General features: G+C 35.8%; 3 protein-coding genes across 5 annotated transcripts in view; 2 read left to right on the forward strand and 1 right to left on the reverse strand.

Annotated features, from left to right (window-relative positions):
• The window catches only part of LOC124641305 (serine/arginine repetitive matrix protein 2), a 63,908-nt gene extending 48,455 nt beyond the window's left edge, over positions 1-15,453 (reverse strand). Inside the window, exon 1 of the mRNA XM_047179356.1 lies at positions 15,156-15,453. The gene's annotated coding sequence lies outside the window, so the exon portion shown is untranslated. The remainder of the gene's footprint in view (positions 1-15,155) is intronic.
• A 5,084-nt stretch (positions 15,454-20,537) lies between these two features.
• LOC124641163 (protein EFR3 homolog cmp44E) overlaps positions 20,538-27,459 on the forward strand; it is a 29,820-nt gene continuing 22,898 nt past the window's right edge. The window contains exon 1 of one of the 3 annotated variants that reach the window (XM_047179156.1): positions 20,538-20,843. In XM_047179156.1, coding sequence (XP_047035112.1) covers positions 20,759-20,843 — 85 coding nt within the window. In that variant the 5' untranslated portion in view covers positions 20,538-20,758. Of the gene's footprint in view, positions 20,844-21,184; positions 21,329-27,459 lie in introns of those variants that run through there. The other 2 variants (XM_047179158.1, XM_047179159.1) reach the window with 2 other exon arrangements.
• LOC124641165 (cyclin-L1) lies at positions 21,399-22,937 on the forward strand. The gene has a single exon (XM_047179160.1). The coding sequence runs from the start codon at positions 21,626-21,628 to the stop codon at positions 22,892-22,894; it is 1,269 nt and encodes a 422-aa protein (XP_047035116.1). The 5' UTR covers positions 21,399-21,625; the 3' UTR covers positions 22,895-22,937.

Raw genomic sequence — 27,459 nt, forward strand, 5'->3', positions numbered from 1 at the left:
GATGGCCGGTGGGTGTTTGTAACACTGAAATGTCATTATTTTAGTGTTCTTGAGGTTTTTTATCGCACTGAGCAAGCGACAATGGGTCAATTAATAATATTTTTTATTAAGATCTTCTTTGTAGAATTGAAGATAAATAATTGTTTCATTGAAGTGGGGTTTCTTTACTTAGTTTTTGTTTCACGTTTCTATATTTCTGAAGCAACGTAATCATTAAATCAAACATTCAAATGATTGCATGTAAATGTGTAAATGATGAGAAACCACGAATCTTAAATCATTACATTTATGGCTTACCACAGTTTACCTTCACACATCTTCAATATCAATTTGCGTACATTTTTTAATTAAAATAGTTCGAAATAAATGGATCAACGGCTCAATCGACTGCCGGAAACCGAATGCTAATGACAGCTAATATGGAATGTTAATGAGATATCAAGAACGATCTGCAAAGGTTATATCGTTCAGCAGTTTAGTGCAATACTTCTGTGAAAACAAACTTTACGATATGAAGATATTTTAAAATAAAAAAAAGTTAACACTAAGGAAAGTAATAATTGATTCAGGACCTTTTAGGAAAAAGTTTTAATCCCTTTATCTCCATTCTTGAGTTTTAGCAGAAAAATCCTATGGCTTATTATTCAGCTCATTTATTAACAACTACTTCCATTTAGTGGTTCGGGTAGCATATTTGACCCAATCCTATAGTTACTTTCAGAGTCTACAAAGTCCGCGGTCCTGGGCCTGATCTCTCTCCGATCGTATCAAAATTCCGTCCCATCGGCCTATAAGAGTGAAGGAATAGGGAGTGCACCTGTCTGATCAAATGCTTGTGCACTATAATATATGTATATATACATATGTTCGTGAATGTTGGTTCACCTGTAATTGGCGACTGTGTAAGCCCTTTACTACCTAAAACCTCTTATTTTGTTAATTTGTACACATAAGCTGTTGGTGTTCCTTTCTTAAATAAATAAATAAATAATATGTCCTGCGCAGAGCTGGCTAATCTCCTTATATAAAAACAGCCGCTGTGGCTGACAATCGGCTAGGACGCTGTTATATGTATGGTCATAAATAAGCACTCTAAGGTCGAAATAACCATTTTTGCTATGTACCTCTTTATATTATTGACTATTAGAATAAATAAACAATACTTGTAAGCCATCTTATTACGTATTTATCACCGTCGGTTCTAATTGCGATGCAGCATCGATCGTGTCACATTATAATGCGTGCGTGCATCGGAGGCCGTTGCGCCGACTTGTTGTGATTGTGACAGTTTAATACATGTCGCTCATTAGTTATGATGCCCTGGTACTTTGTGTGCGGTGATCAATGAATTGGTAAGGATGCTATTTAATACAGCACGACTGTTAGTTGCCTAGAGTTACTTTCGTATTTAGATGGATAAGGATGAATAAATGAATGAATTGCTCTTATTTTTATTAGCAGAAAAAACTCCGGATTGTCATTGAGAGGATCCGGACGCAAAACACAATACCTAACGCAGTATTCAGATCCCAGGACAGTAAGTTAAGAATATCAACGAGAAATTTTTCACCTCTTTTTGTAAGTAATTAATTGTAAGCCATTAAAATTAATCAAAATTTTTGAGATTTTGTATGGCACGCACAATGTTACGGAGAAACATTTCAAAAAGTACTAATATATCTTCCTAATAATTCGCTCATATATATGAACAGTACCTACGTTACGTATTCTTATATACCCATATCTGAAAAAAAAGATAGATACTGTGGAAGGCAAGTGAAGAGCCTATTTATTTCATTCAGGAACTGATAGGCATGTGCACAAAGGCGCCAACGCACCGTCGCGATCATAATGCCATTCCCCTCCCGTTTCGGAATCCTTCCTCATTAAGTTGTGCGAACCGACTGTCATACATATTCAAACTGCATGCATATGGAAGGACTTGTTAATCTTCGCTCGTTTAAGTGTGGGACCAGCTTTATCCGGTTCTGGGTAATATTGTTTATGCCTTGAGTTCCGTGGTTTGAAACGTGCCGTTGTAATGTCAAACTATTTTTCCACATTGCTAAGTCATAGGATACTCATTCGTAGTAACACCATAAATCCACCGACACGACCCAGCTTCCAAAGAGCGCCTCATGGGCCCCATATGACCAGCATGGATCATCCATCACCAGAAAAACTTAAAGAATTATGTCCAAAAGGTACTAGGCGTCCAGGATTTGGAAGAGATGTAATCCGACATACTGAGAGCGCGGAACAGATTCCTCTAGAACCAATTCAAATGGATAATCTATACATAGAAAAAATAAATTATATTTTCTGTCAAGCCATTTTCCTGCGGTTTCACAAGCATCTCATGAGAACTACTGCCCGTAACGGGGATAAAATAGAGCCTATGTTACTTGGGAAGAGTATAGCTTCCCAACAGTGAAAGTATTTTTCAAATCGTTTCAGTAGATTTGTAGCCTTTTGAGGTACAAACAAGCAAAATGATGTTTTCTCTCTATTATATTACTGTCATAACTTCCTCAGAAATACTGAATGATCCCACGTATACCCAACAATTCACGTTTAACACGTCAAGTGGCGCCTCAGACCCAGTACGATCCTACACGTTGCGCATATATCACCCACGTGTGGGCTTATAGCGGCTGTTACTTCAAGTAATAGCTTTTGAATATTTACTGGTAGTCTACACGTGTTATAGATTTAGTTGGCAGGCTATCCGGTGCAGTTGGGTATTAGAAGCCTTTTATGGAGCCACTGTCTATCTGACTTCCGTAACCGTCTGGTTCTCAGCCATTCCCATGACGGAAAGATTAACCATCTGCGCAGTACATACCTATCATATTTAACAGCCATGATACTTATCATAGTGCACAGGCATTTGCACAGACACAGGTGCACTCTCAGCCACAAGTGCACTCTCATAACCCGTTGGGACGGCAATCCGACACGACTGGAGAGAGAGATCCGCCGTTAATCGTCAAGGCATGGCAAATTCTTATAAGAGCTAAGTAACTGCGATAGGAGAGACAATACTTTAGAAACGGATTGCCTTCAAGGGTTACAAACGTGACTAGCTTAAATCTGAATTTGTAGCCAGATTGTAGATGCTTTCATCTATACTTCTATACTAATATTATAAAGAGGAAAACTTTGTTTGTTTGTTTGTTTGTTCGTTAGGTTGTAATGGATAAACTCAAAAACTACTGGTTCGATTTTAAATATTCTTTCACCATTAGAAAGCTATATTATCTGCGAGTAACATAGGCTATATTTTATCTCGGTACGGGCAGTAGCTCCCCCGGGACGCGGGTGAAACCGCGGGAAAACGGCTAGTCCTTACATAAAGCTTGATCATAACGGATGGAATATTTGTGCCTACCAAACGAATCTTGGAAAAAGTTCCTCCTTGTAAACTAGTACTCAGTTGCATCCCGTTAGACTGGAAAACAACACCCACATAGTTAGGAAAAGGCTAGGCAGATGATGATAAAACTAATCCTGGAAAACGAGTTTATGTTCTGTTCACAACGCAAATGCATTATAATGAATAGCCAATAACTTCAATACATTAAAACTATGATCAACTTGTAAGTGAAGTAAAGTCGCGAGCGCAGGTTGCTGACGTCATCGTGTCACCTTGCCGCGCCCACGCTCCACTGCAATAATTATTTATACCCAATCCACACACCAAATACACTTAAAACAAACAACTTTCAACCTTATCTTTACCGAATAAAGTGTTTTACAAACGCACGATCATAATTTATTGCAGAACCATATTTGTTCTACAGCTAGTCCAATCGATTTTCGACCTTATTTAGTTGGCGTAAGAGTGATGATGAGTGTGTTGTTAATTTGGGGATGGTTAAGTAGGTGTAGGAAGACGATCTATGAGGCGTCTTCAGTTTTAACAGGTCTCAACTTAAGTATTTATTGACCAACACCTGGAAAATAATTATGAAATTTTGCTTTTAGCTATTTTAAATGCTTTACTTGTTGTCTGCTCACTTAGTTATTGTACTGAAAACCAACGTTCTACGAAAACATTTTCTATTTTGTTCCTCAAGAAACCCTAATGAAGAAAACGTTTATGAAGAAAAAGTCTAGATTCGATCGTGAAACCCAGCAAACGGTCCTACTTACAGGATCTAAGAGCTTTTTCGTTTCCCCCAAACGTGATTTCCATTGAAACCTCTTTTTACTTGTCTTCAAAACCAACTAATTAGTACCTTGTATAAAAAGTCATCATGAAAAACAACAAATTAATCTTAAAGTTCAGGGCACATCACCCTGTATACGTATATACAGGCAGTTCAACTTACAATGTCGTCAAGTGACATTAAGACTGCGCTTGATGCGATTAAAGAACTACATTATACCTAAAATAAAATAACTAAAAACTAAAGAAGAGGAAAACAGAGCTTAAAACTAAAAGGAAATAAAAAATTCGCAAAAACAACATCCCACTTCTTAAAGCTATATGTAACTTTAGAAAAAACGAGTGCAAAAGTTATTTATAATTTCAAGTCTCTGGTTAAAAGAATTCAAATTGTTCCTTCTTTTACATGGAGTTAAACTTTTCACTATTTGTAATGAATCTTGGGTAGGTACTTACTTTATTTACATCTAATTAAGTATAGACTTTAGTACTACAGTTACGGGTAAAAATACGATTGGCCTTACTACAAAAACTTTAACCCCTGTTTTACACTTGTCTAAAAAAACTTTGGCTGCAAAATGAACCATATGTCAACGTCATAATTTGTCATTTTTTTAGACAAGGCTTAAACTGACGTTTAAAAGTTTTTGTGGTAAGACGGTAAATATCTTCATCTTAGCTAAAATACGTCCACAAAGACATGAGCTCAAGATTTTCACCACTTGGAGCAATAACAACATAACATACACGTTTGTAACTTAACCAATATTCAATCAAATATACTCGATTTAATTGCCACAGAGAGCAAATACCTAAGTTCTTACAGTCTTAATTTTCCAATTCATTTGTTTCTTGCTTCAAAGCGAATAATCCCTTTGTAGCCTACGTCACCCAGCAGGTGATGCCGACTCATTCATCTCCATACAAAGAAAGAAAACTACAGACAAAGAGAAATTCCTCCTCCTCACCCACTTCCTACAAGTAATCAGCTCAATAAATATACGCGAACACAGAAAAAAAATGAATTAAATAACTCTATTCTGCGCGTGGGCACGCACGAGCCAAGGTGACAGCGAGGACCAATCAGCTGCCGCCATTGGTCTGACGTCACTGCGCTGGCGCCCACTAGATTGAAATTCGAATGAGACTCATTTATGGTGAATGAAGTGGTTGTAGGGCCTTTTAAGGTAATGGTTTAATGGTGGTCCGATTGTCTTAACACTTAACATAATAATACCTAGATATAAGACGGGATTGTATTAATGCCGAATTTTTTGTGCAAATGCAGGCACACTCTTTTATTTACTTTTATGTTCAAACTGGATGCTCAAAGCTATCCAGTGTGATCGAGGTGATATCAGGCATATAACCAAAACCTGTAAGAGCTCTTCAAGGGGAAGTCTTAGTCACACATCTATATATAGTATGAAAACGAGTGGTACAGTATCAAGTACCTACTGCTGTTACACTTCTCACTAAGTAGCTTTACTTATGTTGAAGTTGGCTCAACCCAACTCCAGACTTCATGATGACTATCTTCGCGATTTTAATCGCCAAATAGAAGTCAAGATTACAAATATGTGTTTACTTAAAACCACCTGTTTTTCTACCAAATATTTGACTTGTTATTATGTACGTAACATTCACGGTATGATAACCGATCCTACTTAATATTCTAATGTCGTAATTTCGTACATTACAAGTAACGTGGCCAAAACAAGTGTGGCGAACGCGAACAGACTTACAAACACTATTGTATGAACTTACAAAAATTCGGCTTTAGAATAGGGCTGCCATCCCGAATTTCAACAAACCCGGACAAAAATTAAAAAAACCCGGACATTTGGCGTAAATCGCATTTTTTCCCCGAACGAGTACGATTTTTTTTAAACAAAATAATACCTAATTTGTAATCAATTTACTATTAACATATACTTAAATTCAATGAGGTGCTTCCTTAAATGAAAAGTGTCCGGGTTTTCCCCGGACACTTCTTGAAACCCCGCCCGGATGGCCCCCGGACGGCCTCCAAACGAGGACAAATCCGGGGAAACCCGGACGGATGGCAGCCCTAATTTAGAATAAGTTCAAAAACCTGTATTTCGTTTTATCTGTTATACACATCAAAATAAATATAGGAAATACAAACCACATCCGTGTATTATGAATACCATTAAAAAAAACAATGAATTAAGAGGTAAACTCATCATCATCCTCCGAGCCTTTTCCCAACTATGTTGGGGTCAGCTCCCAGTCTAACCGGATGCAGCTGTGTACCAGTGCTTTACAAGGAGCGACTGCCCTATCTGACCCCCTCAACCCAGCTACTCGGGCAACCCTTGGTAAGACTGGTTGCCGGATTACAGGCTTCTGCCCGTAACGATTGCCAAAGATGTTCAAAATGCAACCAATTAATATCTTCAAACAATTTAAAATGAATGGTTTTGAAATATCAGCCATTAACATAATATGCTCCAGTAATTAAAACACATAATTATAATATCTAAGTATGTATCTTCTTACAGTTAATAACTTACTTATATACAACTCAATCAGCGATGCGTTCAGAAATGAACTCTGATCAAACATAATTACAGCCTAAGGTTAAACTAACGAGACGTGATAAATTAACAGACATTAACGGTTATTAATAACTAGTTATTTAATGAACAATGAAATATACTCGTAACAAACAGCGGGTTATATTGCGCTTCATAATTAATATCTAATCAGTGCAAAGTGCAAGCCAAGAGTAATTAAGATGTGTATTAAAGTTCGCGAAAAATAACTAATTCACTCCGAAGTTGAGCCATTAGTGACTATGGCAGTCAAAATGTTCGAATATCCATCTTCGGGGCGTCAAATAGCTGACTTCAGAAGTGCAGAGTTATGTAATGAGAACTATAATGCTGCGGGGTTTTCTAAAGGAATTAGGATTATTTAAAAGAGTTACTCGGACCTTGGAACACAAAGGGCTAGGAGGGTATGTATCGTTACAATTAAAACAAAAAGTTCGGATGACTTCTCAATGAAGTTTTAATAGTGAAATTAGACTTTCCTAAACTGGTATTGGAACAAGAAAATCTGGTAGTTAGAAAATACAGTACGTGCTAACTATTCCTAGAAACAGGTTATTTCAGCAACATTTACCAAGTTGTCACCTAGATTTGAACACTACTTTACCAGGACTGCATAAGTACAAACAAGTAACGTTTACCTGACACCTGACGATGTGACTTTGGCACGACGTGCACACATTAGAGACAGAGCAAACAAAAACTGGACTAAATCGTTACCTAGCGATTGCGCGAGCTCACTTTATGTTACCGTTTAAAGGCAGGGTTGCCTCACCTATAGATTAGAACGGTGCAAATGGCATTAAGCCCCATGTTTAAGAAAAGGCCACTAAGTTTAAAATTACAAATAAAAATGTCTTGAGTTCAAAGAGTGATGTTCCGAGTATTCGTCTAGTTACGTAAAACAACTGGCAATAAAGTATTAGTTGGATACTTTGCCCTTTATAACATCAATATTATATATTAATGTGAACAACGTGGCTTTGCAGAGCTAAAAAGGGCCAGAATTTAAACAAAACCTAGCTTGCTTATATTGTGATTTTTTACAATCTAAGGCTGATTTTTCAAACATCAGTTAACATCGACTAATAAATAAAGCGGTTTGAGATACTTTCTTTACAAAAGCTGTCGAAACGTCAAATATAATCTTCAGATTTTAAAAAATCAGCCCAGAAATTATCAAAATATATTCGTTAGTGTAGTCCTACATTCTGTAATTTAGATAGAAAGAAAGGAAGAGCAACCCTAAATAAGCAAAAGGTCGAATAGTCACGATTGTTAAACATGTTCTTTACAACTCTCTCGTAAATGAATTATGTGTCGCACGGACAAGGTTTGTGCGCTTCTTCCAAAATCACACGTGAAAGGTCACGGATTTTAAATGCACTCCTTTTTTTGTATGACCTCCCGGTAGCTAGGCAGCGGAGACCAGATAAAAATTTCACTCTCAAAAAAAAAAACAACAGGTTTGGGCAAAGCTACCAAAATCAATTTTCTTCATAGAAAAATTAAGAACTTTTGTAATTATCCGAATTTTTTTTTTCCATAAGCATTGAACTTGTAGTCACTCGGTAGAAGATAGACTGCTGTCGGATTTCCATATTTTTTGATACTGCCATAGAGTTTTATACCTCACATTACGAGCGACGCCGTGGGCTACTAGTTTCTTATCTCATAAATACATTAACATGACTAAGATCTAAATTCTAACAGATAGTCCACCTGCAGCTCTTTACATGAAGGTCGTATGTCGACATGCTGCAGCCCGCTCCACATACAAGTTGGCCAATTTCTGTTGTTTTAATACCGCTGATTTGAATCTCTTTAGAATATATTAGGTGTGGTCGAGAATCTCGTTTGCGGTATGAATCGAATGTCAGACACTGCATGAGTAGTTAACAGATGTAAGCTGTAACATTATGTAGCAAAATAATAACTTACGTGCTCTAAATATAACAAGAACTCATTTAGATTATAAGGTATATCGTGCCGAAAAATCAATGAAAAATTGCTAATAATTCATGGTCGCTTGATTGCTTCTCATAAACATGTTGAACACAAGCAATTCATCATTACAAAGTGCATACTTTAAAAATACCAGGATCGCATGAATGCAAGGAGCGCAACCGATCAAGGTCTGCAGATAAGTAAAGAGCGCTGGAGTACACCCACATAATACATTACGTTTAATGGGTTTGATGAGCGCCTTGCAGCTCATCAATTACTAAAATACTGCCTATTATTTCTAAACTCTGCAATTAGTAAATTATAAAGCTAGTTTTATACTTGTAAACACTTGTTTAGATCTTCTTTTATTAAAAATTGAAGAACGTTATTTTAATCAATATTAGTATAACTTACATCTTAATAGTAACGTGTAAGGATACCAGGACAGCATGAATGCAAGGAGCGCAACCGATCAAGGCCTGCAGATAGTAAAGAGCACACCCACATACTGAGTGTAATGTGTAAAATGATTGACGCGGAGTGCAGCGCTCGTGCGGGCTATTATTAAATGTTTTGATATCTACATCGGATGGACATGGTTTTTTATACACTTTGGAATATATAGAGGGTGCTTTTGAAAAGCAGATATAAAAAAAAAAAACAATATGATGGAGTATTAAAGGGTTTCGCATCAAAGTAGATTTATCTTTAGGAATTTTATTAAGAGCTTCATTAACTTTCAAGTAATCTAAAATACACATCGAATAGCATTTGCTTAAAATAAAAAATAAATACTTTAGCATTAAAATCATGAGAATCTCATAAAAACACCAGATGAGCTTATATTTATGTTTCGCAGCATCAACGCTACACCCGGACTTTTGACCTTACAGGTCTCTGAACTCTGAATGGGTGTAGAAGTAATTAAAATTAAATGAAGTCTTAAGTTTTATTTCATAATTAGGAGTCTCAAAAAATTATGGTACTTATTTGGTAATTTATTGCGAAGAACATCCTTTTATATTACACAGTTACCATACCGAAAAAATGTAGCCATTTCTATATTTTCATACCTCTGTGGAGTCATGATACCCTGGTATTCTCACAGAAAACGTTGTTATTATTGTTCACAAACTCTCACGAGTAATTATTGTTAAGTTATGTTAATTTTAATTAAATCACTTTTTACGATAACGCGATTCGTTTACCAACAACATATTATTATCATTGTGTTTGTAATTGATATCTCATTGTCGAAATTAGAATTTTAATTGCGGGATTGTTAACATTTCTACTGTTTGTTAACAAAATGCTTTTGAAATTAGAGAAAGTGTTATAATTGGTTGTAGTTTATTTGTATTCTTTTTAGGCGTATGATTTTTTAATAAATAATGATCTATTTAATTGTTTTGAAGAGATTTCAGTCTAGCAGACTATCGATAACCAAGTAAAGGAACAACACTACTTAATTTTATTTACAAACAGTGATGGATTCTTTGTAAAACTCGAAATTCTTTCAGTAGGTTTCAATGCGATTTAACAAAAACGTATACTTTTTACATACAATAGCATACTCGTGTCTCATTGCCTTCTCAAATGTTACAATAATACTAAAAAACAAAAACAAACAAATACCTGAGCTCGTTTTACATCAAACATCCAAAGATGTTACCGATTAAAAGTCGATAAACAAACAACAAATCGATAGTAATCGATACATTATATAACATCGAATACTAAAGTAATTTGCAATACAGTAAACAGATTGCCATTGCATATTTTTTGTGCATATTGTGTAAAGTCCAGGCTCGATCAAGGTTGTTTGACTTTCTCTCTCGTTTGATTTCAGTACATACATACAAACATACATATATCAGGCTAAGTGACTTCTACAGATTTATTAAGGTTAAGCAATGGTGGGTGACATTTTTTGGATGGGTTGAGTAAATGGTAATTTGAGTGCGTGTGGTAAAGTAGTGAGGTAATTTTCAATCTAATAGTTGTTTGAGTTGGACAAAAATGACATTTGTGTAGCACCTGCTTACATTATTTTTATTTATTAATCTATTTAGCTATATAATACCAAGTTGGTAGGTAGTAATTTAATCCTCTTATAAATAAGGTCTAATTCTAGACAAATTATCTTCAAAAAACTTGCATACATTTACTGTCTGTGACAAGCGAAAAATATACATTCATAGTATGATTTATTTATTAAAAAAAAAAAAACATTTAAAATATGTGACCCTTATCTACACATTACCAGTATTAAACATAACAAAACAGTTGCAATACAAAAATCTTTACAACAATTCACACTACAATTTTTACAACCAATAAAATTAACAGCTCACGAATTCCGCGTTGATGTCTTTAGTTAGCGACACGGATAGGCGGCTTGGTGACACATTGATATCCCGACTGTCATTTATTTATACAATATTTTCAGAAACTCTTGAGGTATTATGATGCCCTGGTAACTAGGTTGAGTCTGATAAGCAGTCGATTCACAAGAAACATTGGTATAAAACTCGCGAATCGCTGCACAGAATCCATTTTAAATCGAAAAAAAGTAGATGATTGCATCTGTATGGTAAATAGCTTACGGCGAACTTGAATATCATATCTGCATTATGATGAATATACAGGAATTTGACATCGTTTGTATTGAGCTAATATCAAAATTCTTCTTGTAGTAAGGAAACAAGTAACAGTCGTACCGAATAGTCTATCTATGTATCTCTGGATTTGCTTACTAAAGATAAAAAAATTACATTACTTGTATGCGTCTAACGTCAAAATTCCTATCTCCAGTAAACCAAATCAACAGATACAATATTGGAAACGGCTGTAAGTGACCATGTTTACATCGGCTTCGAGATGACGTCACCAGGACATGGTCGGATAGCCGCAGCTTCCAGCCCACGTTACGCCTGCGCGCTTCCACTGTTTTTGTTCAAGATTATGTGGTCCTAGTGTCAGCGGGGAGCGGGTGTTTTAAAAGACAAAAAAAAACAGAAGGTTTTTTTTTATATTAGAGTGCAAATTTTTTCATATATCTAGCACCAATTCTTATTGGGAACAAAAATGTTTTAAGACCAATAGGAAATACCTACGTAGAAATAAATAAAATTATCAAAATAACTCTGATTTTAAGGTCTAATACTATTCCAACGATGATTTATATTGCTAATAGAAGGATAACATTTATCAAAATGAATAGAAATCTAAAACATAATATATTTGATCACGTTTTGCATAAGTTACCTATATTTGTAATGAACTAGGTAATTATTTATATTATATCGTTATTATAGTCGGTAGTGCCTGATGAGGTCGATCGATAATAAGTGAGAGAACATCAATTTAGTATTAAAATATTCATGGCCTTAGTTATTTATGACTGCCTCGTTGGTCTAGTGGTCGCAAGCGCGGCTGCTGGGCTCGAGGTCTCGGGTTCGATTCCCGGGTCGGGCCGAAATCGCTTTGTGGGTTTTCTTAAACTTTCACAAAAGCAGCCCTTGGTGATTGATTCACCCGTGCATCGGAGAGCACGTAAATGTCAGTCCTGCGCCTGATCTCTTTCCGGTCGTGTCGGATTGTCGTCCCATCGGGTTATGAGAGTAAAGGAATAAGGAGTGCACCTGTATCTGCGCAAATGCTCGTGCACTATAATATGTCCTGCGCAGCTGGCTGATCTCCTTTAGGCCTCGGCCTCGAATTTTGCGGGCAGCGGGGCGGCAGCGGCGGCGGCGCGGGCGGTCACCGCTTGACTGGAGTGCACCGCTCGTTGCCCGCTCCCGCGCCGCTGTATTCGAGGGCTCCCGCGCCGCCGCCGCTGCCGTCCCGCTGCCCGCTAAATTCGAGGCCGAGGCCTAAATGAGAACAGCCCCCGTGGCTGAAATCGGCCGTAGACGTATTATTAATATTTTTTACAAAATTATGTCCAATTTATATTTGGTTAGACAAATTGCAGTAGATGAAGTAGAATATAATTCTAAAACTTTATGCTCCAAATGAGTTTAGATTAATCTACCTAATGAAATAAAAATAATTATTGCAGCGCATTCCGCAATTGATAAACATAACCTTAATTATTTTCTTTAAAAATTATTTACATACATAAAATAGTTTTTTTTTTTTTTTGGCTGAAAACTAACCCACCATTCAAAATCACTTAACCACTATTACTCCTCCTGTCACTCAAACCGCTTAAATACTAAACCTGACAGGATCGCCGACAGTGCGACCACGCCTTAACTTCACAAAAACCCGGTATTACTAATTAACAGCGACCGACCACCGTGATGATTCGCTTTTTGCGAACATATTGTAAATATTACGACTATTCACGATACGGTGTGAAAGATCAACTCACAAAGAAAAAATAATTTCTTGACATATGTGTGTGTGTATGTGTGTGTGAGAGAGTGAGTGAGTGTGTGTGTGGAAAGGAATTGGTTGGAATGAGAAATGGATGGGCTTCTGTGCTACGCTCTGGCTATATTATTAATATATTATACTAATCTTGTTTTATTTATCTTTACAGATCCAGAATGTGTTGATAGAATTTAAAAAAATGCGTACTTAAATCAAACCAGGTAATACTCTCTTCCAATGGTAGTTCTATAGTTTGAATAAATCTGTTAAAAACACAGCATTCATTTTCTATAATAAATTAAAACGATTAAAATTAATAAGTCACACAGTGATATTTACTAAAATTATAATAAAACAAAATGTCAATTCAATTCCAAATTACGAAAGATAATCACACTCAAAATATCATTAGGTCCTTACTTAATTTTGACTTTTTTTTAATCTTATACAGTCTACCTATTGACTTATACAAACTGTTCAAACTCAAACTCAAAATTGTTTATTCAAATTAGGCTGATAAATCAGCACTTTTCGAACGTCAAAAACAAAAGACAGCCCCCAAAACGCCCGCCCTTCACCACTTCCTATGTCTTTTTGCTGGGAAGAAGAAGTGGCGCAACAAACTCCCCAGCATCATAAAACTGTTCATAAAACATACTTAGCAATTTGCGAATATGTTAAAAATATACCAAAAACAGCCTGTAAGTACTTTCGCAACTTATTTATATGTTCACTACAAAATATTACACTCAGACACGCGATCCTCAAAAAAGTTATGACTCAGGCAAAAATTTTCGTCAAAAAAGTCTTTAATGCGCCGTAATTAACGTTCAAAGGGTTTCGTAGGGTATTAGGACCTTATTTGATTACCTGCCCAAGGTGTTGCCAATGTAAAAAAAATGCTTTGATAGTAGCGATGTACTAATGAGGTTCTAAAATAAGGTTCGGTGATGTAATATCCAAAGGGAGGATTTTTAGGACCTTATTTGCAATATAAAATATGATGTTTACGTGTTTTGGTAACTTTATTAATTAACTATTTGAAAAGCAGTCGAATTAAAAATATTTCAAGTTGTTAAGAAAATCAATGAATTCTGGCATTTCAATAAACATGCATCAGAACTTTTATGATTTAAATCCTTTTTAAAAATATAAACTTATAAAGCGGCCAGACTCATTTCAATCGCTCCAAGGGTATCCACCTCGATTACCAATTCAGATTGAGATCACTTCGTTTGAAAACGATATTTAAATATTCTGAATTATTAAGTTTTATTTAACTTCCTCTGAGGTTTAGTTTTGATATAATATCTTGCTGTCGTGACACCGGTCTTTTTCTTGTTCTAAAAGGGAGAAGTCATTATAGGTATCAGAAATCTATTTACTTATTCATGAATCAGTTTACAATAGACACTAAAACTACTTAAAACTACAATGTTAATAACACTAAGTTAAAAAAATCCTTTCATTTATACTCTGCAATAGCTCTTGTATCTATTGATCAGAAATACGTAAGTAGCATTTATACTCAGAATAATTCGTCTCCAACATTGTCTCTAAAACAAACATTAAAATCCGGAACCAAACAACGCTAAACAACGATAATGTTCTAAAACAATAAACCAACACGAACACGCTAAAAAGTTTAACATTGCATTAAAAACATGACCCACAGACTAGAATGTTTCTCCGAACTAAAGGTCCATCTGACTCCTTGCGCAACTGTGCGATACAAATAACAACAACTTACATTATTATACTCAGTACAAAAATATTAACGTTTAACCACCAGACCAAATGTGGAATACTTCTCGTGTTTATTAGACTGGCCACTCGAATGTCCTTGCAGTCCTTTTACGTCGATTACGGCCATTAATCGATATGTTAGCACACTTTTATCTCGATCGTCAAGTATCCGGCGCACGAGTAATTAGTCAGTCTTAAATCTAATCGAGATTAGAACCTTTTTTGTTCCAAATGCAGGAAGCGAAACTGTATCAAGTTTTTAGATCGCTTGGTATTTATAAGTTAGTTGTTTTATTAATCAGATGGTTAAGTTGTTTTTTTAAATAAGAACTTACCGAAATATGTCCTATCCGGGCACGAGAAGTGACAGTTCAAACGGTATCAAACAGAAGAAAAAAAACTTAAAAACACAGCACTAATCACAGACCGAGATCTCAGCGAATAGCTCCGATATAAAAAGCACAAATGAATTCCAAATAAAAGCACACTTTTTGTAATAATTCTAATTAATTTCACTACACTATTATTATTTTTTGTTGGCAATTAGTGCTAGCACTAACACAAAATCGGCGCGAAATGTGACAGTTCAAAATGCAAGATGGCGTACACCCGCTCTCGGCTGTACGTCGAGGTCGACTGAATGAGTTAAATCAAATTGGCGAGTGAGAGAGCACCTATTACGTAGCTAAAAGGCTTCGCCGCATATGCATGAGGCTGTTTGCAAGGAAAACGGCTTAAAGTTACATTTGGGCGAAGGTGTTTGTCATTCTGCCAAATTGGTTAATGCTATGGAGATTAGAGACATAGAGTATGATGTCATATGTGGACGGTCGAAGTTTTTTGTGCCTTGGCGCCCTGTGGTCAGTTCTCTGAAAGGCTTTTGAAGATTATAAGCGTAAAAATCTCGCATTCAGACAAACAATGCGCTCACGCAGATTGAATTGAGTGATTATAATTCATTGTTGTGAAGTCAAATTCTTTATATGATAATATTTACGCATACCAACATTAGAGGTATTGATGTTGGTTGTCACGAATAACTTAAGAACTGCTCATGCGAATGAAAAAAATATTTGTCAGAATGTGATTTTTAAACATCCTCTTGCGTGTAAAAACCAAAAGTAAGTACTTACGTAAAAAATTAAAAACATAATAACTTCTTCTTTAATAATAATAATAAACATTTATTTCAGACCAGGTCCATATTTTTGTTTGTACCAATAAACCTTTTTTTTTTTTTAGCGACGTTAAAAATCATCAAATGACCCCTCCCGCTGTGGGTTAGCAGCGGTGAAGGAGTGTCAGACTCTTACTGACTAAAAACCGTCGTGTTCCGTCGTAGGCCTTTTATGTACCAGGGCCGCGGTATCTCTTTCGAACCCGCAGCAGTACCAATATACCTTGCAAACGAATATTATTACCTACCTAATTTAAAAACTAAACAACGCAGTAGGTACCTACATACATATAGTGCCCACGCAACTAATTAAACTTAAATAACTTATTAAATAAGTCAGGGCTGTAACCCTTGTTCTAGCTATACCTATGTATCTGATACTAGATTATATACCTGACAATTGTGTTTTCAGTCCATTGAGTCCTAGCCTTCATGCTTGAGTAGCAGTGACCTCTTCTTCACAGAGGCATATCATCATGCCTTTGAGCTGATCTTCAGCTCTATGTTGGTACTACTACTAAGTACTTACTGCTAATAGATAGACTTCTTTGCAAGTCCTGAATATCTGACCTCCTCAACCCAGTTACCCGGGCAACCCCCTTGGTTGGACTAGCGTAAGGCTTACTGGCTTCTGACTACCCGTAACGACTGCTTAGGATGTTCAATGACAGCTGGAACCTACAGTTTAACGTGCCATTCAAAACACAGTCATTGGTGCCTTATAAAGTACATGCAAACTTAGAAATGTTGCATTGGTACTTGCCTGACCTGGAATCGAACCCACGTCCACATGCTTGAGAGGTTGGCACCATGACTTATTCCTCCTCCTCCTCCGTTTCTAAAGTCGGCAAAAAAATGAAGACTATAGAATCATCAGGTGACAAAGATACAGCGGTTTTGGTAAACCACCTACTATTATACTACCTACTGTTTACAATCAACGTCATTGAATGATGTAATTAATAAGAAATTCGCCGAACTATAACCGTCTTACCACAAAAACTTTTTAACGTCAGTTTAAGACTTGTCTAAAAAAATGTCAAATTATGACGTTGACATAAGGTTCATTTTGGAGACACATTTTTTTTAGACAAGTGTAAAACAGTTGTTAAAGTTTTTGTAGTAAGGCCATAACTATCTTAATATCTGATTGCTTCCGGCCATTCTGGACCAATATAACCTTAATGAGTCATATGTTACAGAATACAGTATGAATCGACAGAGCTTTTTAGGAAAATAAGAAGGTTCTTTCGCCCAAATTGGTTTACGTCAGCTCTCAGTCTTGTTGCGTGCATCAGAGCATCAGTATACCTATTCGTATCTGTGGGCTTATACTTTTTCTGAATGAATCATCAACACAGATGTAAATATCCAAAATTTCCTTTTGTAGTCAGCCACTACTAAGAAAGGGTTTTTGGAAAATCCAATCGAGAGGATGTATGAAGATGTACCTATCGAATGTATACTAATACATATACTAATACATTCGATATGATATTAGATGCATATGCATGCAAAGCTACGGACGGCAAAAACTCAAATGCGTGGTTTGCTTTTCTTCTTTTAAACCAACTTCCCAAATGGTAGAACATATCAATTTGTCCAAATCTTTTTTAGTGTTCCTTACCAAAGGTTAAAACGGGACCTTATTGTTTTCGCACTTCTGTCCGTCCGTCCGTCCGTCTGTCACCAGGCTGTATCTCATGAACCGTGATAGTTAGAGAGTTGAAATTTTCACAGATGATGTATTTCTGTTGCCGCTATAACAACAAATACTGAAAACTAGAATAAAAGAAGTATTTAGGTCCCATACAACAAACCTGATTTTTTTTGCTCATTTTCTAAATAATGGTACGGAACCCTTCGTGCGCGAGTCCGACTCGCATTTGGCCGGTTTTATATGTCTGCTCACCGATTACTCAAAGTCACCTAGACCGATTTACAAAATAAAATTATATTGCTACGGAAAACCATCTTGGTGAGAAAACCCAATACACCATTAGGATTTTACCAATCTTTGTACTATTTCCTCGGCGAATAAATAAACTCTTCAAAACTGCGTAAGCTTTTTTCATATGTTATTTCCTTTTCCCTTTACCAAAATAAAATTACCAAAATCTAGCTGCATTCTCATGACTCATTTTTCTAAAACACCTATGATTGGCGAATTCATTGCTCTCATAGATCGATGCTCTTTAGTACTAAGAACATTGGTAAACAAGGACTGGTCCAGTCATCTCTCGAGCACTGAACTGCGCCTAAAATAGACAAGATGACGATATCAACTATTGCACCACTGTTATTTCCTTGTGTCATTGCAGGCTAGAATCTAGAATAAAGTCATCCTGTTTGACTAATTCTCAGGTACGAATGCAATAAATGCGAAATGAGTTTGTTTGTCTGTAAAGCTTGGATACTAAAAAGTATGATGATGCATGAAGAATGATGATATTTGGAGATGAAGAGAGGCTACGTTTTTATCTGGCCCCGACAAGGACCATGACGATCTCATAATAATAATTTACCACCTTTTTTTTAAATTAACAAACACATTGTGGAATGCAATAAATTATTGTCACTGACATTATTATGGTCACTGGCTAAATCTTGAATTATGAATACGAAAATTTGTGAGAATGGATGAATGTACGTGTACTATGGTAGGTGTATATTATTCTTTCACGCATTAACTAATGTATGGTTTTGAATGAAACTCTACATCTTATGTCTTATACTTGTGTCGGATACGGGCCGCCAATATATATGTGTTGCAGTATATTTTGTATGCACATTTGTGCCACCTCTCTTATAAGGGTTACTAGAATATTTACCTCAAGTAACGGGTGAAAGCAATAAAGTAGTTATAATATTAACAGTGTATGTTCTAAGGAGACTTTCCAACGGCGTGTCGCAGACTACATGAGGCTTATAATGAGAATAACACGGCTTTCCTATTCAACTTAGCCGATAGTGTTATGTACAGTCGCAAACACTTTGACTACGGAACAATAGTAGGAGATAATATGATTGGTATGTAGGTACTGTTTTCGCCAAACTTGATGGCGACTTACAACTAATTTCAAGCTCGAATACGTTGGTCGTAAAGTTGAACGTACCTACCTACACTCGCCGAAAAAAGTTGTCTTTCTATGATAACTCAATCCAAAAACTTGTAAAAGCAGGATTTTTTGCCTTCTACATCACTCACTGGTAACTATCCTACCTATTTTATAGATTGCTTACTAACTATTCATTAATTTATTTATCTTCCTTCTACAAACATCTGAATTGAGAACTTCCTCCGTTTTGAGAAATCGGTTAAATATTACTAAAGCACCTTTCATGTAGGCACTGACCGGGTACCTACTAGGCGTCCAGAATTCGGCAGAGCTATTTTCGCTTAGCAGTTAGCTCTCAAGTGTACAGTCTAGATAAGGCAGCACGCACCCGGCGCGGTATTGTCACCGGTCCACCCACTGCGTGTCCACTAATAGCTGATTAGAACATAAAATATTACATTATTGACCGCATCTGTAAGCCTGGTATCGATTTAGATCTAAACGATAAGTGTGGGCTAGGATTAAAAGCAGTTTTGTGAATATGGCGTTATGGGATTTAGTTTTTAGGGTAAAACGAGACTATGATAGACAGTTGATCACAGATAATGTATTTCTGTTGGCGCTTTAAAAAAAAAACAACTATAATAAAATAATTAGGTATTTTATAACAAACATGTTTTTTTTTACGAAACCCTTAATTTTTGGTTTGTAAACAAGTGCGCATCTATACTTCTGGGTAAGTAATGTGGTGATGTCCACAACCTTATTTTAATGTACTTGTAATGTCACGTTACACTCATTTCTTTTCTTTTTTGTACTCCCCCTATAAACTCCATTGAGATGTACTTCCTTGATTATGCGATCACCTATGCTTTCTTATATACTGCCCTTATGCATTCTCATATATACTTATTTATGCACTGCCCATATTTACTTCCATCTTTATGTCAGAAACTAAAGGTCTGATTTGTAAAAATACTTTTGTCACTGAAAGAACTCAGTGTAAGATACTGTATTTATTGTTCACTGCACGTTGGAATTATTCACCAAAGAGCGATTTCAAACCTAGCGGACACACTCGTCGCGATAATCTTAGATAAATAGCACGTAGTACAGCGCCATCTGTTGGCGAATAGCCGACCTACAGACAGGGTCGACATCTACCGTGTAATAGAATTATCTGTTGTCTTTACAACTAGCGCCTCTAGTGTAATATTTGGTAAAACTCAAATTTATGTTACCGCGCATTATACTCCGAATTTGGCGAGGGTCCCCGTTATGAAGGACGTGACCAGATTTCAGAACATTGTAATTCCGCCGGCTTACATGTTATTATGATCGCATTGACATTCAGTTTAGATGAAAAAAATCACCCTAGCTTCCGAAATGTGACATCGTTGACCCATATTTTGTTAATTCTAGTCATTTTTAACGTTACAACATAGAGCAATATTATATTTTTGAGTAATACTAATTCTTAAGAGAGTATTTATTTTTTTAATATTGTAGTGTTGTGAAGAGCCTGAATATTTACGTTTTTAATCCCTTGTTACACATTGCCTAAAGTGATAAAAATCTATCCTATTACGTGCCGTGTTAATTAGTTTTCATGATACTGTAAATTTTATACTGTTTCTGAAATATTTTTTATATTTTCCTGTTATAATACGAATTATATTGTTGAATTTATATCTTTTCAAAAATGTCTTTCGTGAAATGTTGTTTTGAAGCTGGAGAGGGCCACGATTTTTTGGATTCGTTCGTGCAAAAATGTACAGACCCAGGCTGTAAGTATTAGGCTAATATTGACAGTAGACAAACTATTATATAATTTAATTTAGCATTATTGGCGCTCAGTCAAGAATGGTCTTTTGTTATTGCCATCTGCATTATTGATTACCTACTTGTAATTGCCGCCAAGGCCGCAAGTTGCGCTAACTTCACGCTCTCAAGCATTTCCGGCTACGATACGTTTTTCCAAAGAAATTTCAGAATCAAGAAAAAATACACATAATCTCACACTTTCATCTATTCATTTATTTTGTATTAGAAGTATGCCGATAATGTTAACTTAACTAAATCTTCAAGCATACTGCATTTTTAATTTAATCAGTTTACAGTCGACGTTGTTGGATGGAAGGAATGGAACGCAACGAAAAAAAAATTCGATCGACTGACTCAGAGACTGTGTCTTGTATTTTGTTTTTGTACAGAAAGTGAATGTTTTTATAGTGTTATCAGTAGCGTATACAGTAGAGGAATACAATGGCTGGTATGTCCTAATTAAGTTAAAACTTTTATTACCGTATATCTTAGTTTAATTTGTTTACTAAATAGAATTTTGACATATGTTCAGTTTTGGTGGCGCCATCTTGCTTTCGCTTGTGACTGTCAAATAATAGCGTGTTTTCACGGCGTTTTTCTGCCGTAAAATTCTTATTTAACTACGTATCATCAAATAAACAGTGTATAAATGTGATATAATGTACTAAAAATGTGATTTGCGGAACTATTTCAAGAAGTTTTACGCTAAAACTCTTCTACAAGTGAAAGGAACTGAATTGCGAAAATGACGGCTACAACAGTGCAAAACCAGGCCAAAACCGCTACAGCGGCGCCTGCGAAGGCCCAGAAAACTTATGGGAAGATTATTTTGACGCTATACAACTGCCTTTTACCGGAAAATGTATTCAAGGAAACGCCCTCACAGACCGATGGCCTTGACATCGAAACTGAGACAGACCTCCGTATACTGGGTTGTGAAATGATACAAACTGCCGGGATCTTGCTCAAACTGCCCCAAGTAGCAATGGCAACCGGACAAATCTACCTCCAGCGGTTCTACTACTCAAAATCATTTGTTAGATATCCTATGGAAACTATGGCTATGGGCAGCATTTACTTAGCATCTAAAGTTGAAGAGAAACCTTGTAGGATAAGAGATGTCATCAATGTTTTCCATCATATAAAGCAAGTGAGGGCACAGAAAAACATTTCTCCACTCATTGTTGACCAAAATTACATAGAATTGAAAAATCAAGTCATTAAGGCTGAGCGTAGGATTCTTAAGGAGTTGGGATTCTGTGTACATGTGAAGCACCCACACAAGCTCATTGTTGTGTACCTGCAGCTGCTGCAGTATGAGAAGAACCGTCAGCTAATGCAGATGGCATGGAACTACATGAATGATGCACTACGGACTGACGTCTTCATGCGGTTCCCACCAGAGACAATAGCTTGTGCTTGCATATACTTGACAGCACGCAAGATTGGCCTTCCTCTGCCGAATAATCCACACTGGTTTCTGTTATTCAATGTACCAGAAGAAGATATTAGAGAAGTCTCCATTCGCATTCTGCAGCTCTACAAGAGAGCTAAAGTCAACCCAGAAGAATTAGAATGTAAAGTAGACATGTTACGTAAAGTTTACCAGGCTAACAAGCATATCCAAGCACAAAAAGATAGAGAGAATTCTAAAACTGAAGAAAAGAAGGTAGAATCACCTACTGCGTCAACATCTAAAGAGAGTAACAGAAGGGATTCTAAAAAGGACAAGTCACCGAAAACTCCACCTTTGTCTTCTAAGTATCATAGCAGCCATAAATCAAAGAAGGATCGGGAGGGACGTAGATCCCGATCCCCATATGAACGTAAGAGGGAATACTCAAGTAGTAGCAGCAAAAGACACAAGTCTCGTTCAAGGGACAGGGAATTGGACCGCTCCCGTGAACGGAGTAGGATGGATGACAAGCGAGGCCGTGGGATGTCACGCAAATACGATGACTATGACCGTTCTAAATCTGGCAGGGATAATAGAGATGATAAGAGAAAACATTAGACTGTATACTAACTTTAAAGTTTGTAATAAATACTTAATTGAATATTATTGTTTATTATTGCATTCCTTTTGAGTATTCATCCAGTTGAATTTTAGTCATCTACAACAAAATTGTACCTATCATGCTTATATGAAAGCATTTTATACTTCTGTGGGTTCTGGCTATTCTGATAAAATTAGGACTGAAGATTAGCAGTGTTTCATATTCTTATGTTCTTGAGAATACATAGGTTGGAACAATAGGGTATGAGTTGAATTAATTATGTAAGATGTAAAGTTATAAATATTTATTACTCACCATTTAATGACTAATAGCTTATTAAATATACCGTAAATAGACTCCTACATCATTTTATAAGTCTCAGCAGATACATTATGCAAATCACCATCATTATTAATTTTTTAATAAATAACTTTGCAAATATTGTGTGCTTTAAATTTTTTTAAGAAAATCTATTAAATATTTTATCTGTAGAGGTACCAGCTTCGGCAAAAATTAGCTTTCCTAAATCTTAGTTATTTAGTTAATATAAAACATAATTTTAATGAGTTACCTCCTTTTCCACTGGTTACAATAGTGTTATCTAATTCAAGTAGTGAAAGCAGATCGATTTTCATGGTTCATGTCGCAAGTAAATCAAGATTATCGAAGTGCTGAACCTCATTCTATAGAACTTGCATATGCTTCTAAGAACTTTGGCTTATAAGAACACAGGTAGGGTAGGTCCTTCTTTCGGCTTAAGGTCTTTGAGCCTTAGGCCACAGAGAAATGTACAAGCGCTATGTAATTTTTCTTAAGAACGAGGCCTTGGTGCAAAAAAGTCCCTAGAAGTAACCAAGGGTTGTCTAAAGTCAATAAAACTTAGATTCCTTCCCATGAGTTCTACTCTTATCACATTGGTCATTAATGGTTTCCCATCTTCAGCAAATATGGTATTTTATAATTAGGAAATTTTCCTATTAGTAGGTAATGTGAAAGGTCTGAATATTTGAACCATGAATGTTGTGCGATACATATGGAGTTATGAGTTCGTGAGCCATGGACCATGAATCTGAGAAATGTCACGTAGCTAGACTATGGGCACGTGCTCCCCTAGTTCTATGTTTAGATAAAAGATCAACAAACTTAATATAATGTCACATGTCACCCTTCACCTCATCCCTTTCCAGCGGCTAATCTATTTCGGGTGAGTGGGCAAAGATTTATATTTAGCTAGTCAGTCCTGAGCCCGCGAACCGAGCGCTGTGCATTAGCGCCGATCATCTCATATATTAATATCGGTTTAAAGATATTTATTTCTCATAAGAACTTACATACAGTTCACTTATAATGAGATACAAAGTACTTACTATTAAATTAATTATTTACACCTCCAGTTATAGTATCTAGGTTTACATTAGAGTGTGCATACATAATTCCTAAGTTTCTTTTTAAATACGTTTAGGTTGTTACAATCTCTCATCTCATTAGGTAAATTATTGTATAGCTGTGCTCCTTCAAATAATATCGTTTTCTTCCCATAATTTGTTCGAATTTTAATGAGTTGTAGTTTATTTTTCTTTCTTAAATTATGTGTACTTGTTTTTGTAGGTAGTTGCAAGTCAGTTAAAACATGATTAGATATAATTTTTTTGATTAGAATGCAAGTGTTATAGATGTATAATTGCTTAAGATTTAGTAATTTACTTTTTTTGTATAATAATTTTGTTGGAGTGAGGTAGTGGTATCGGAACAATATTTTAATTAATTTATTCTGAATCCTCTGAAGTGGGCTTATATTGGTTACAGCAGCTGATCCCCATACCTCAATTAGGTATTCTAGGTGTGATTTGATGAGGGAGTTGTATATGACTGTACGTACTTTTTGTGGAATACACTTTGCGACCTTACGTAATGCTCCTAGTGTTGACGTTAGTTTGGTTCTAGTATGATCGATGTGCATTTTCCATGTTAATTTGTCATCCAGCCACAGTCCGAGATATTTTTCATGATTTGATTGATTTATTGTTTCATTATTTATTCTGAGTTGTGTAAAGTCTGGTATGTTTTTATTTTTTGCCGCAAATATCATGAAAGATGTCTTTGAGGTGTTAATTGTCAGCAGATTGTATTTTAACCACTCGTTAATGAGGTCAAGGTCTTTTTGTGCGTCGGCTATAATGTTGTGGATTGATTTTCCATAGTAAAAAAGACATGTGTCGTCTGCATATAATGTTAGCTTTCCTGTTAAGCCAATTTTATTAAGGTTATTTATGTAGATTAAGAATAATAGTGGACTGATTATTGAGCCCTGTGGACAGCCGTATGGTGGCATGGTTTTGATTGCGCTTGTAGTATCCTTTATTTTATAAATATTATAGGTTTAAAATCAATAGGTTTGGTTTGGAACATCACTTGATTGTTATGTGGCCCTGGTATTTGTGTTTGATTTTAAAGGTCAAAATCTTAGCGTTTAAGTGTGGTTTATAAAATTCTGAGGGTGTAAGCAGAACTGGCAATTATTGTGGTAATCGATTGGTCATTTAAATATTGTACTGTTGATGTTTTCCGGTACAATTTTCTTGGTCAGCAGACCAAGTTTTGTCGATGTTTATGTACAGACTAATTAGTGCTTCGTCACGTTCTACGACCAATAGTTCTTTCGCATTGTTTGTTCTCAAAAGGAAATCTTTGTAGGGACACTAAGGTTCAATATTACCTAACTCTACCTAGTAACGTGGTTAATCTTGTCTAAACTCTACCTGCCTAGAAATGATTGATTTAGTTCCTAAATGTTCTCAAAAGTAAGGCGCTGTTCGCATGCGCGGATTTTCTAAATATGTATGTGTAGGTAATTTTGTTATCCCGATTGGAATATGTACAAATGACAAGTATGGTATGTATGTATGGCATGTTTACCTAGCTTATTGGAAGATTTTCAATGTCAGAAATGCATCTAATATTAGGTAACCCGTTAGAATGCATGATGCATTTTCATTCTGAATAGTTTTAACTCTTAAATAACCAGGAATTTATTCAGAAAATGTTCTATGTAAGTAAACTTATCTTTTTAAGTTTTTTGTCTTAGTGTGATGACGGTACGTTTATGACATTATAAGTGGTGAGGGACATTATAAAGTAACCCAATGAAAATTAAAATACCGTCTAGACAAAACATTGCAGGTACTTACTTTCCGTATTGTAGATAGGTAAGAAGTAGGTCTCCAAATACAATGGTAAGGTTTTTAGGATATTAATTTAGTCCTGACCTAATTAGATCGTATCTAAGCTTTCATGTTAAGATTACCTACAATCTACAAGATTTCATTGTCAAACAAAATAAATACAATGACTTCTATCAAGCACAAGGGTATTAACAATTTTAGTTTGGTCTTTTGATAGGTACTCACTGATTGGAATTAGGTATACCTACCTGCCGAATATATTTTTGAACGGAAGTGACTTTTTATAACTTTTCAGTGTGCTGCCATTTCAGTATTTATGGGTCAACTTTTCTACAGTCGACGTTGCCAAAAGTTGGCACAAAGGACCATATTATTATTTATTTACAGTGATTTACAATTAGATTACTTACCTGGAGTAGGATATATCCTGTCCTAAGTAATTTACTATAGGGTCCAAGAATTATTGGCACATTAAACTGATGTCAGATAGATATTATGACTAGCTGATAAACTATCAGTTACCCTCTAATAGTTAGTTGCATCCCGGTGATGCACATAAGTGCAAAGTGCAACTTACAATATAGCGGTTCTAAGTCTAGCTAGGTAAAGGTTTTGTTCATAGATTCTCGTACACTCAGAGATAATTATGTTGTATTTCGAAACATTTTCATAATTATTTTACCGCAAATAGAAACCGGAATTACCTGTGTGTTATTTCATAACCATGGACGGTTTTTTTACTTAATTGTAGGCGAACTACAATGACTTACTGAAAATATTAACTGTCGTGTCGGAAAATTATACAATATTATGTTGTAGCTACATAATTAGCGACCTCAAATTACCTAATAAACCTTGAGCCTTGAACTTACATAACCGAAACGACTATTAAGTAATAAAACATTCCAATATTTTACTTCTAGCCATAGACTTATTATTCAGGTCTTGTTTCAACCGAACCTTTATTACAATGCTCCCCACTCTCTTTTGCAGTTCAAGAATAAAGCTACCTTAACCTTTTTAACACGAAGACGGATTATTTGTTATAGCTAAAATGCCTGTCAGAACGAAATCTGCCCCTGGTGAGTTTTTCACTCAAGTAGTTAGAATGTGTTCAAGACTACATTAAGTTGGTACCTATATAAAAATGGTTTCTTGGGTTAGACTGGTGACCTCTCTTGTATTGTGTATTTATGTCATTTAAATGTGGAAATCTTTAGGAATAAATTGGAAGTAATTATATGGCTAGTGTTTAACTATTGTCTTAATGTAGTTTAGAGTGGCTGTAGTAGGTTCCTACCTAGTAGTTCAATTAGTTGCAAAACGTTATGGCTGATTTACATTGAGTCAGTAACTGACGTCAGTCCACTGACAAGTCAGTGCTGACCCGGCACTGCCAT

The sequence above is a fragment of the Helicoverpa zea genome, chromosome 22 (assembly GCF_022581195.2).
Source record: "Helicoverpa zea isolate HzStark_Cry1AcR chromosome 22, ilHelZeax1.1, whole genome shotgun sequence".
Taxonomy (NCBI): domain Eukaryota; kingdom Metazoa; phylum Arthropoda; class Insecta; order Lepidoptera; family Noctuidae; genus Helicoverpa; species Helicoverpa zea.

What these genes read in the sequence shown, in the direction of transcription:
- LOC124641165 (XM_047179160.1), top strand. Translation starts at nt 21,626, where the DNA reads ATGACGGCTACAACAGTGCAAAACCAGGCCAAAACCGCTACAGCGGCG.